A 13,097-nucleotide genomic window follows, 5' to 3' on the forward strand; every position below is an offset into this window, starting at 1 on the left:
GCGCACTGCCCCATCCACAGGCACCACCCCTGCAGCTCCCATTGGTTGTGGTTGCCAGCCAATGGGAGCTGCGGGGGCGGCGCTTGGGGCGGGGGCAGTGTGTGGAGCCCCCGGCTGTCTCTACGCATAGGAGACGGAGCGGGGATGTGCCGCTGCTTCCGGGAGCCATGGCACTCGTGGAGCGGGGCAAGCTCCGGATCCCACTCCCCAACAGGAGCTCGAGGGCCAGATTAAAATGTCTGAAGAGCCAGATGTGTAGTTTGGCTGTAGTTTGCCCACCCCTGCCTTAGACACTGGCAAACTTCACTGAGGAAGGCAGTCTGTGCAGGGCACATTGGCAATGGACAAGCCCAGTGCAGAGCATATGTCTGGAGGGGCCAGCGGACCCAGCATAGAGTGCACTGGGGGCAGCTCAGAGCTCGTGCCCCATTGATTGGCTTGTTGTTTGCTACCCACCGCACCTGTTGCTCTCTAGGCACCGGAATAAGTTCTCACACACACAGATCTGCACAGCAGACAGGGGGTCCCCATCCTCGCCGCATGTCACCTCCTCTGCTAAAGTGCTGGCCCCTCACCCCACCCCTGAAGAGAAGCTGCTAGTGTGGCAGGAAGGGCCATAGATTCCGGTTCTGCCAGGCTAGGGCCCAAACCATGAAAGTTTTATGGCTCTGAGCTAATGTCTTCACTTTCACCAGAAGCAGCGGCAGCCTGTGCAGCAGAGAGGTAACACGTCAGGTTGCCGCCTGTAAGACGCAAACCCCAGGACATCCGGGATGATCCTGAACTCTTAGAACCGGACAGCCGGCAGCACGTTCTGAGCACCCTGACCGATTTCTCAGGACGACTACGGCAAAAGAGGGATGATCCAGGGAAAACCTGGACAGGCGGCAGCCCTAGTGCAGCGCTGCTAGTGAGCGGGTGATTGCATCCCATGCCTGGCCACAGCTCACGTAGAGTGTGCTATGCTGATTCAGGCTGCAGGAGACACAGGAGCCAGGAGAGGCCATCTTCTCCTCGCCAAGCCCAGGTGCTAAGGAGCACGTTGGGCCACCCCGGCTGTCTGGACACTCGGGCACTGCAAACGTGACCTGGCAAATCCCCACAACACGGTGGCAGCTGCCACCTCTGCTCTTTCCTTGGCTTACTTCCTCGGCTGCCTCTGCACAGAGCTTCAGCCACCTGCTCGCAGCTGAGCCCCGGTCTGGGCTTGCAGCAGGGGAAGCTGAGAACCTGCCCCACCTGAGGCGAGAGGTATAGAGCTGAGAGTCTGTCTCCAACGCCTGGCACTTCAAAGCCCCCACCCTGAGGCTACAGGTGTGCTGCAGAGAGCAGCAGGTGACAGGGCAGAGCCCTCAGGTGAGATGAGCCACCACCTAACAGAGCCCTTTGGGCTGGTCCTCCTGCGAGACTGGAACAGAGCCACATAAGCACAGTTCTCACCATACAAGCCGGGCTCCACAGACATGGCACCAGCGGCCGGGGCACCGTGGTGATGGGCACCATCTGAGGATCTCCATAGGACAGGATCTCACAGTCAGGCTGTCAGAGCCACAGTAACTCGTCTTGGTCCACCACCAGGAGGAGGCCATCTACCGATGAGACCAGCAATCCCTGCTTACCCAGTCCTAAAAGCTGGAGGGATGGGCTCCAGGGAATCTGAGAGCCCCATCTATTGCTGTCGACACCTAAAGGCAACCTGTAATTCCCGGGGAATTACAGACCAGTCAGCTTAACTTCTGTACCTGGAAGATAAGGGAGCAAATAATTAAGCAATCAATTTGCAAACTTCTAGAAGAAAAATAAGGTGATAAGTAACAGTCAGCATGGATTTGTCATGAACAAATTGTGTCAAACCAACCTGATAGCTTTCTTTGACAGGGTAACAAGCCTTGTGGATAGGAGGAAGCGGTAGATGAGGTATGACTTGACTTCAGTAAAGCTTTTGATACTGTCTCGCATGACCTTCTCATAAACAAACTAGGGCAGTGATCTCCATCCTTTTTAGGCCCAAGATCACTTTTTGAATCTAAGGGCAACCCAGGATCTACCCCACCCCTACCCCGAGGCCCTGTCCCTTCCCCAAAGTCTTGCCCCACTCACTCCACCCCCACTTTCTCTGTCGCTCGCTCTTCCCCGCCCTCACTCACTTTCGCCGGGGTTTGGGAAGGGGTGCGGGCTCTGGGCTGGGGCCGAGGGGTTTGCAGTGTGGGAGGGGGCTCTGGGTTGAGCCTAGGGCAGGGGGTAGGGGAGCAGGAGGGGGTATGGGGTGCAAGCTCTAGGAGGGAGTTTGGGTGCAGGAGTTGGTTCTGGGCTGGGGCATTGTGTTGGAGTACAGGAGGGGGTATGGGGTGCTGGCTCTGGAAGGGAGGTCAGGGCTGGGGCTTGGGGTGCAGGAGGGGGTATGGGGTGCTGGGTCCAAGAGGGGGCTCAGGGATGGGGGTTGGAGTGCAGCCTCCCGCCGAGCAGCACTGACTTCCAACGGCTCCCAGTCGGTGGTGGGCACAGCAAGGCTAAGGCAGGATCCCTGCCTACCCCAGCCCCACACTGCTCCTGGAAGGGGCCAACGCGCCGCTGTGCCCCTGGGTGGGGGGAGGAGGGAGGGCACATGGCTCCAGTCCCTCCAATGGGAGCTGCGGGGGCAGGTGCTTGCAGGCAGGAGCAGCGCGCAGAGGGAGATCCCTCTCCCTCCGCCCCCGGGGCCACAGGGGCACATTGGCCCCTTCCGGGAGCGGCATGGGGGCGGGGGTAGGCAGGGAATCTGCCTTAGCAGCAGTCACACTGCACCGCTGGAGATTGCGATCGACTGGGAGATCCTCTAGGATCGACCAGTCGATTGCGATCAACTGGTTGGTGACCAATGAACTAGGGAAATGCAACCTAGATGGAGCTACTATAAGGTGGGTGCAAAACTGGTTGGAAAACCGTTCGCAGAGAGTAGTTATCGGTGGTTCACAGTCAAGCTGGAAGGGCATAACGAATGGAGTCCCTCATGGATCAGTTCTGGGTCCAGTTCTGTTCAATATCTTCATCAATGATTTAGATAATGGTATACAGAGAACACTTATAAAATTTGCAGACGATACCAAGCTGGGAGGGATTGCAAGTGCTTTGGAGGATAGGATTAAAATTCAAAATGATCTGGACAAACTGGAGAAATGGTCTGAGGTAAATAGGATGAAATTCAATAAGGACAAATGCAAAGTACTCCACTTAGGAAGGAACAATCTGTTGCACACATACAAAATGGGAAATGCCTGCCTAGGAAGGAGTACTGCAGAAAGGGATTTGGGGTCATGGTGGATCACAAGCTAAATATGAGTCAACAGCGGAACGCTGTTGCAAAAAATGCGAACATCATTCTGGGATGTATTCAGGGCCGGCTCCAGGCGCCAGCTTACCAAGCAGGTGCTTGGGGCGGCCGCTTCGGAGAGGGGCGGCACGTCCAGGTATTCGGCGGCATTTCAGCGGATGGTCCCTCACTCCCGCGCCGAGCAAAGGACCTTCCACCAAATTGTCGCCGCAGATCACGATCGCGGCTTTTTTTGTTTTGTTTTGTTTTGGCTGCTTGGGGCGGCCAAAACCCTGGAGCCAGCCCTGGATGTATTAGCAGGAGTGTTGTCAGTAAGACACGAGAAGTAATTCTTCCACTTTACTCAGCGCTGATTAGGCCTCAGCTGGAGTATTGTGTCCAGTTCTGGGTGCCACATTTCAGGAAAGATGTGGACAAATTGGAGAAAGTCCAGAGAAAAGCAACAAAAATGATTAAAGGTCTAAAAAACATGACCTATGAGGGAAGATTGAAAAAATTGGGTTTGTTTAATCACTATGGCCCCAATTGAGCAATCACCAAACCATGTGCAAAGGCAGGAGTATGCTGAGAATGGGTTGACTAGTCCCATTGACTTCAATGGGATTCCTTACATGCTTAATTGCATGGCGGGAGGCAGACCTAAGGGGAGGCATTGGCAAGCTCAACAGATAACAAAGCCAACACTGGATCTCCCCACCAGATTTTATCAGCCAAGGAGCTGTGGGTCCAGCCCACATGTTGTGGCCCCAGCTCCCTGAATGCCCCCAGCGCTTTAGTGAGCACTCCAGGAACTTGGACATACGGGAACAGAACGTTCACAACGATCGATCAGGCGAGGCATTTCCAGCAGAGAGAGGGAAGTATTAATACCATTGTACAAAGCATGGGTAAGACCTGCTCTGAAATACTCTTTACATCTCTGGTCACCTGTGTTTGAGAACGATGAATTCAAACTGAAACAGGAGCAGAGACGATCTAGTAGGATGATGAAGGGAGTGGAGGAGACTGGAAGAGCTTAGCCTAGCAAAATGAAGGCTGAGAAGGGACCTGACTGCTCCCGATAAATACGTCAGGGGGGTAAACACCAGGAGGAGAGAAGAGCTATTGAAGCTAAAGGTCAGTATTGGCACAAGAACAAATGGCGATAAACCAGCCAGGGCCAAATTCAGGCTGGAAATTAGAAGAAGGTTTCTGACCATCAGAGGGGTGAGGATCTAGAACAGCCCCCAATAGGAGTTGTGGGGGCAAACAACTTACTTGGTTTAAGAGAGAGCTGGACAAAGGTAGGAGTGGGATTGTATGCTGGGGTTGCTTGTGAGGGTGGGGGGCAGGGCTCAGCATGCCTTATTATGTTCCTAAAACTCATGCTTCAGGGTTTCAGCCACAACCAGCAGGGTTCAGGAAGGGATTTCTCCCGCCCCTCTTCCCCGCCGTATTCTGGGATTGTCGTCTTTTATTTCCTTCCTCTGAAGCAGTTGTTCTCACCCTATTTACCATTGTGGGCTGCATATGCAGCTCTCTGTGTGTTATGTGGGCCCCATCCACACACTAGATATATTACCTGTGTATCTACAAAAGAAAGCATGTTTTGTGTTTGTTATATGACAGCACTAGGATTCAAACCGAGCTGGTGCCTTTCGTTTCAACTGAGCTGAGTATCTGGAAAGCGCAGCTGTGGCGCCTGGGAGCCCAGCTGGGGACTGCCCCTCCAGTCCGGGAATGCCCCCTTCACCCAACCCCACAGCGATTATCCCCCCAGCACCCAGGAACCCCCAACGCTGGGCTGGCACATCTGCCTGCCCTGCAGAGACAGGGGGCCTTGTCAAGGGCAGAACGCCCCCCGCCAGGACTGCCCTCTCCGGCAGCCAGCCCCCACCCAGGGACTGCCCCCCATGTACCCAGCCCCCCACCTAGAGTCTGTCTCCCATGCACCAGCTGCACCCCCCTCCTCAGCCCCCTGCACATTCCTCCCTGCGTCCCCCGCAGCCCTAGCCCCCTGCACCCTTTCCCCTCACCACAGCCCCCTACGTCCCCCTACCTGTGCCCCCCTTGGACCCCCTTCTACACACTCACTGGTCTCCTACCTCAGCTGCACATTGCTCATCTGGGCAGCCCATCCTGCTGCTGCGGTCCCAGTACTGGAGAGCTGTGATGCCCCAGGCTGGGGGCTGGTGCCTAGCAGAGTGAGGCAGGGATCTGTGTGAACTCCATCCTCACAGCACATTCGATCATGATCAGCAGTGGCAGTATTGGTGCATTGGCAGGGGATAAGTAAACTGGGAGCTGTTCAGACTCCAGTGAGGAGAGATGCGGAGCCCAGCAGGAATGACAAAGTGGGCTTGGTTCTGGAGAAATGTGCGCAATCTCCCGTGAAACACACGGGTGGGAGCAGAGAGCAGCAAACAGGGAGTTGCAGACAGGGCTCGTGTGATTTGGGGCTGCACAGTGGGGTGTGTGTGGGGGGGGGGTTGGCTGTGTGAGACTCCAGGGTGACTGCACCTGGCACTTTATCTTCAGTGCTGGCACTTGGTTACCAGAACAACCCTGAAGGCTGGAGGAAGCTCAGAAGAAAGCAAGGAAGGACCAGAAAGCTGGTGATTTGTGAGGGGAGATTAAACAGTGAGCTATGAATGAGTAGTTCCTACAGGGGCAGGATACCAGCAGGTGGCATAGCTGAGGGCACAGCGGGGACATACAGGCTGCTCTGAGAGGGTCAGCCTATAATAGAAATGAGATGAAAGTGAGAAAAGGGCAGTTTAGGCCAAATCCCAGAGCAAACTTTGTGTCATCAGCAGGGATCCTAGAAATCCGTTTGCCACAGAAAAACGCAGAATTTGCATTTTTACAGAGAACCTTTAGTTTCTACCTTTTGTGAAAAAATAAGCACATATATTAACCATTAACTAAATTTTAATGAAAGTACCAGTGTCACTTCTTCAATGTGCGCAACCTCCCCCTCTTGTGGTTGATTTTTGAATGCCCATTAAATTTACATCGCTAAACAGACTCCAATAAACTGTTTCCGGCGTATAGAGGTTACTCAATGGCATATAGGGATTTGTGTTTTAATGCATCTCAAATTTCACTTCAGCCTCCAGGACTAACTCAGAAAGTGAGTAATGTTAATATAAAAGCAATTTTCACTTTATTTTTTGTGCATTTAAAAAAATCTGAAAATATAGAATACAGAAAGAAGTATTTGGAATCTGGAAGAAATACAAATTGCAATTCTATTTTATTGTATTATAATGATTGGTGTCACTGGTAGGCTTCAAACTTGCTTAAAAATTGTAAATATATCAATAAAACGTGTTCAGCTGATACTGTATATATTGTGGCTAGGAAAACTAAAGTTCAGCATTTCATTTTAATCACAGAAAAACAGATTTTTATGGTTTTTTATAGGAGAATTTTGGGTTTTTTATCACGGAAAACTAGGATCCCAGGTCATCATGACCTAGCCCCTGAGGGACGTGACGGCGTCCCAGCACGAACTGGCAGGACCAAGCATTGGGAAACACCCTGAGGGACCATGCAGTCCCAGGCCCTGCAGAGTGATGGTTTTTCTCTTATTTCTGGCTCATTGCCCACTTTGCCCTTCCAGCACCAGCGACTGGTCTAAGAGAGCTCTAGCCCAGGAGAGCCCCATCATCTCCCGCTAGAGGGAGGTACGTGGTTGCTGCAGGCTGGAGTGGCAATGGAAGCTACCTGCCAACGCCCCAGCTCCAGCCCTCAAGTGTCTGCTCCTTCCCAGGGCAGATGGTGTCCCGGCCCCTGGGACAGCGTGGGGAGCCATGGTCCCTTGGGTGCTGATGGCATCATGGACTGCTGCAGGGGCCCAGAGCACAGCTTGTGGTGGATAAATGCCAGAGGTTAAGGGCTGTTGGGTTGTGGCCTGTGGGCTTGGCCCACGCCAGCGATTGTGGCAGGAGCTGGGATCTCAGTCCAGGCCTGTATTCCCATTCCTCATTTACCCTGGGCCATTCTTTCATTGGCCCCCAGGGTGGGTGCCACAGAAGTTAGCAGGGCTTTCTCATCTCTAACCTCCATGGCTGTGGTCCTCTGCTCCCCTGCCCCAGGCTACTGCAGATGCTTGTGTGTCTGGCCAGTGGTGACCATACAGCTCCTCCCTCTGTCCCTTCCAGCCCGCAGCTCAAGCCTGGAATGGGGAGTGGGGGAATGGCTGGGGCTCCTGGGAAGCCCTGAGCAGCTCCACTTCTTTGTTCCGCACACGTCTCTTGTTGCTTGAGCCACCAGGATACGGGAGTTTCCTCCCAGCGCAGCTCCACCCCCAGGCGGAGATCCAGGGCAGGCGTTGCGGCTCAAGGGGGCTGTGAGGAGCCCAGTGGGGGGCTCAGAACTGCTGATGTGGGACTCTCTCTCCTCTCCAGCTGTAACCTGACATGCCCAGCTGGTCAGTACGGAGTCAACTGCGCCAAGTCCTGCAGCTGCCATGATGACACATGTGACCCCCTGACTGGAGCCTGCCACATGGGTGAGTGCAGTAGTTGTGTCTGGGTGTGGAGTCGGATGGGGGCGGGCAGGGCCCCTTTCTGCTATATTATCTAGAAAACAGGAGCTGTGGGGGTGGGGCTTTCAGCTATCCTGGTGCTTCTCCCCCCAGGCACTCCAGCCCCCCTTACCCACTGCACCCAATCCTGTTGCTAAGAGGAGCCAGGCCCACTTGCCCCAGACATAACTGAGATGCTCCCCAACTTTTCCTGCACCCACTGTCCAGGAGAGCCCCCCAGCTCTCTCCCCTCCCCCCCCCCACCCGGTTGGCTTGGATCAGGTAGGTTCTCACTGCACCAGACGAGCACTGCATGTGCATCTTAGAGCCACAGCCTGAGCTCCGGCACACTTCCTGTACGGGGCACGCCCTGGGGCCTTCAGTCTCTCTCCTGTGCAGACCTCAGGGCTATTGTCCAGGTTCCATAACCAGAGGATGGCCACTGTGTCCTGGGAGGCCAGGCATTGTAGGCCGCTCTCCAGATGTCAGCTTGGGCACTCTTCCACCACGTGATTTATTGTCTGCAAAGCTGCCCCACCGTCACCGCATGGGGAGGAAACCAGGTGGAGCCAGAGAGTCGCCTGTTGAGGATCTGCAATCAGGCGGACAAGGAAGCAGGTGCAGCGATAGATTCTTGAATGCATTGAGTGTGTTAGACTCGCTTTCCTGCTGATGCTTCGAGTCTGTTAGGACCAGCAGCAGGGAAGATGTTATCAGCTTAGGCTGCCGGGGTGCGTGCAGTGACCACCGCAACAGGAAGTTTTCATGTAGGGAACAGTCTAATTGCATTGTGTATAAACAGTATGGACTAAGCCGGGCTTGGCAGCAGCTTCTCCCCAATTGTTCCACCATTGCCCATAGATCTCAGGCCACAGTGCCCTGCTGTTCTGGTCCTGGGCGCACCCTCAGACATGCACAGAGCTCTGCTGATGCCCCTCGATCCCGACCTACAGCCCTCCTGCTCGGCCCGTTCTATTCCCTCCCATGCACACAACTCTCAGTACCTCTCAGTCCTGACCTGCAAAGCACCTGCTATCCTAGCCCTGGATCTGCTGTGATTGAAATGACCGGTCATGCCAGACTCTGGGGGTATTGGAGCATGAACTCAGACCTACGGGGGTTCATCCTCGCTAAGCAAGGGAGTGGTGTTTTACTGACACGTGTTTAACAGCGGAGCCGTGGGACATGCTGCCGAGTGGTCAGGGCACGTGTGGACCCTGCTTGGATCCACAACTAGTGTGCATGATGCTGACTGTGCCATGGCTGTGTCTGGCTGCCTGGTGTCACCTGACTTCGACCTGCCTGTTACAAATCAGCTTTAAACACTATTTAATTGTCTAGTGAAGGGGTGACCAGAAGTGAAAGCCACGTGCATGGCTCACCCTGACAGTTCATATACCCCCATCCTGCACCATGGAGCCCGTCCTGTCCCACCCTGCCAGCCCTGCCCAACGTTAGCAAATTGCCATGACCCTGCCCTTTCCCACCATCCTCCCTTGTGCCATGCACTGCTCTGCTCCTCCACACCTGCTTCTGCTCCACACAGGTGTGCACACTGGGAAGCGCCAGGAGAGAACTGGAATATTATACAGGGAGCACTGGATGACCTAGAGGACTGGAGTAGTAGAAATGGGATGAAATTCAATAGTATAAAGTGCAAGTTCGTGCACATAGGGACGAGTAACAAGAATTTTTGCTGTCAACTGCGGTCTCATCCGTTGGAATCGACAGAGAACGTGAAAGAGCTGGGTGCATTCGTTCATCACAGGCAGGCTCTGAGCCACCAATGTGATTTGGCTGCGCAAAAGGCAGATGAAATTCTAGGATGTATCAAGCAACAGAGAGTCCTGTGGCACCTTGAAGACTAACAGATGTATTGGAACATAAGCTTTCGTGGGTGAACGCCCACTTCGTCGGATCCGACACATCTGTTAGTCTTAAAGGTGCCCCAAGGCAGGGCTCTCCGTTGCTTTTTACAGATCCAGACTAACACGGCTACCCCTCTGATATAGGACGTATCAGGCGAGGAGTTGCCCCTCGAGTCAGGGAGGTATGAACGCCATTGCACAAGGCACTGGGAAGAGCTCATCTGGAATACGGGCTACAAGCCACGTTCAAGAGAGATGAAGTCAAACTGAAGCAGAAGCAGAGCAGGGGAAGGGAACCCCTAGCACACGAGAAGAGACTACAAGAGTTTGGTTGTGTAGCCTAGCAAAACCCAGGCTGAGTGCTCTTGTAAATACATCGGGGGGTAAACACCAGGGGGAGGGAAGAGCTAGTGACGCTAAAGGACAGTGTTGGCCCAAGAACAAATGGGGCTAAACTGGCCACAGGTAAATTGAGGCTGGAAACTAGAAGGTTTCTAACTATGGGAGGAGAGGGGTTCTGGGACAGCTTCCCACCAGGAGTGGGGCAAACTGACTTGGTTTTGAGATGGAGCTTGATAAGTTTACCAATGGGAGTCTATGATGTGCTGCCTGCGAGAGCAGGGGACTAGCCCGCCCCCTTCCAGTCCTGTGTCCCCCAGCCTGCTCTGTCACCTGCTGGCTGAGTTTTAACCAGGGGCCTCTTTATCTGTGCCTTGTGCAGCACTTTGCCTGTCATCAGCACTGAATCCATTAGGAGTGTGATAGGCAGGAGCATCCCCTGGCGGGAGGGGGCTTCCTGGCCCCTGGCCCTCTGCACAGAGAGCTTCGGGCTGGGCTCTGGGTCAGCCCCCTTGTGCTGGATGCTGGCACCTTTAGAGGAGTCAAGCTCGCTGGGGTGCTGCTTTCTCTGCTCTGCATGCCAGGGGCTGCCAGCTGTGCCAAGCTCTGTGCCATTCCCTTTGATTCTCTCCGGGACGTGGAATGAGGCATGCGGCCTGCCTGAGCCCCCATCCAGCTGTGAAATCCAGGCACCGGTGTGAGGAATGGGGGATGCCAGGAGCCAGTAGGCCGTGGTTCCTCTTTCCTGGCAGCTTGGGCAGGCAAGTGTGGGGGAGTGCAGCTGGCTGCCCGAGAGGCCTCACGGCTCAGGGCTGAGCTCCAGTTCCTCACGGGCTGGGTGTCCTGCTCTCTCCTTTCCCAGAGTCGCCAGGTTCAGTCTAGCGACTCCATTGGCCTCGGTGTTGCCGGGCCCCGGGCTGCTCTGCCAGCAAAGGCCCTACTCACCCCCTCATTCCCATCGGCAGGTTGTTCCCATCTCTGAGATAGCAGCTCTGTTTGCTGTCTCCCCCGGGGGACTCCGGTCAGTCCAGTGGTTGGCACAGACCATCCCGTCTGGAATTTGCACAGAGCGGTTCCTTGCACAGGGGTGGGAAGCTGGAAAATCCTCATTGTTGGTCACCTGGGCCCTCTGGCTCCAGCTCCCTGCTCTGATCTGCTTTTCTGTCTCCCTCAAGCCCCATGTGAGAGTCCCTTTGGAGACTGAAAGAAGCCACAGTTGGACTGAGCCCTGCTGGGCCAGACGGCTCCAGATCTCACTTTTGCTCAGGCACGGGGAACCCGTGATGGACCCCCAGAGAATGATGAGAGAGGCCATGCTCCAAGGGGTAGTGACCGAGAAGCCTGGCTGAGCCGCCTTGCAAGCAACACTGGGGAACCCGAGGCAAGAGATCAAGACGGCCATGGGTTGAGCAGCATCAGATCCCAGTCTGAACACCATCAGAGAGAAGCGTAGGAGCAGGAACAGTGCACCATTACGCACAGAGTGCCAGGGATCTGCTAGCCCAGGGCAGCAGAGCCACATTCTGCCTCCCCTACACCAGTGGCTGGGAGCTTCCTCTCTTTCTGCATAGCCCCAGCCCCAACGTGAGGGCCGTGGCTGGAGAATTGCTGCTCTCCGGCTCTTCCCTGCAGCTGGAAAGGCCCCTTGGGAGTGGAACTGGCTCCCGGCTGGCTCCACCTTCATCCTCCTTCCTCCCCAGCAAGATCCACACAAAGTGTGGTGAGGCCTTCCCCAGGAATCAGGCCCACCACATCACAGCCAGGCCCGGCAGCAGCCACTGGCTTGGAGAATCTTCTGTGGCATTAGGAAGTGAAATGCATGGAACGCTCCAGCTGAAATCCTGCAGGGCCAGGAAATTCCAGTCCGTACGGTGCAGATAGCAGCGCCAGCCTCATTGCACAGCGGGAGCACCGCTCATGCCTGTGTCTCTGGTTACACAGATGGTTTAAAGTTATTCGTCTTCCTGTGGGACCCATGAAATGTGCCAGATGCTTTCTCTCCAGTGCCACCCCGTCTCCTTTCTCCCTTTTATCTCGAAACTCATTGAACCTGCTGCTTGGAGTTCCTCTCCTCCAATGCCATCTTCAATCCAGCATCCTCCCCCTGTGCACCACTAAAACTGCTCTCACCAGAATGTCCTCTCCCTGGCCAAACCCAGAGCCAGTGCTCCATCCCCCTCAACCTGCCAGCCACCTTCCATGCCATCAACCGGGCTGCTCTTCTTGGAATGGTGTGCCCCTCGGGTTCGGAGCCTCTTGCCTCTCCCAGGTCCCCTCCTCCCTTTCTCATCACTCTGTCAATGTTTCAGATGTAGGATCCTCTTCTTACCTGCCCAGGTTTCACAGAGAGTCCCCCAGAGCTCTTCGTTGTCGCCTCCCCTTCTCCCTTTAACCTTGTCTGCATAATCTCATTCAAAACCACGTGTTGACTACTGTCCTTTTGCTGACAATCCCCAGATCTTAGGGGCAGCCCTATGAACTCTCAGGGAAGATTGGGTAGGAGCAGGGAGGTGACATATAGGTTAGATGAGACCATGACTGAACACTGCATCTAGTTCTGGTGTCAAAATTCAAAAACATGTTGACTAAATGCAGAGGATTCAGAGATGAGCCACAAGAATGATTCAAGATCTGGAAAACCTGCCTTATAGTGAGAGATGCAAGGAGATATACCTTAATAAAGAGCAGATTAAGAGGTGACTTATCACAGCCTACAAGTGCCTACAGGGGACGAAGATTTCTGATAGTAGATGGCTCTAAATCCACAGCTCCAGAGAACTTTCCTCCAAGAGTTTTAAAAGAGCTGGCTGAGGAGTGTGCTGTACCATAAATGTTGATTTTCAAAAGTCTCGGAATAGTGGAGAAGTTCCAGAAGACGGGAAGAAAGTGAATAGTGTGCTAATTTCTAAAAAGGTAAATGACCCATATCATTATAGGCTTCTCAGCCTGACATCAATCCTGGGCAAGACAATGGAGCAGCTGCCACAGAACTCGATTAATAACTAAAGGGGAGGAATGTAATTCATGCCAATCAGCCTGGATTTATGGAAAATAGATGCTGTCAGGGACA

The 13,097-nt window shown here is 54.2% G+C and overlaps 1 protein-coding gene across 3 annotated transcripts in view; it reads left to right on the forward strand.

The window, feature by feature from the left end:
• The window catches only part of SCARF2 (scavenger receptor class F member 2), a 119,165-nt gene that overhangs the window by 60,699 nt on the left and 45,369 nt on the right, over positions 1–13,097 (forward strand). For all 3 annotated transcript variants that reach the window (XM_008174576.4, XM_024111061.3, XM_042843208.2), the window contains one exon: positions 7,702–7,805. In XM_008174576.4, the coding sequence (XP_008172798.2) occupies positions 7,702–7,805 (104 nt within the window). The remainder of the gene's footprint in view (positions 1–7,701; positions 7,806–13,097) is intronic.

Source organism: Chrysemys picta, chromosome 15 (genome assembly GCF_011386835.1).
Source record: "Chrysemys picta bellii isolate R12L10 chromosome 15, ASM1138683v2, whole genome shotgun sequence".
Lineage (NCBI taxonomy): Eukaryota > Metazoa > Chordata > Testudines > Emydidae > Chrysemys > Chrysemys picta.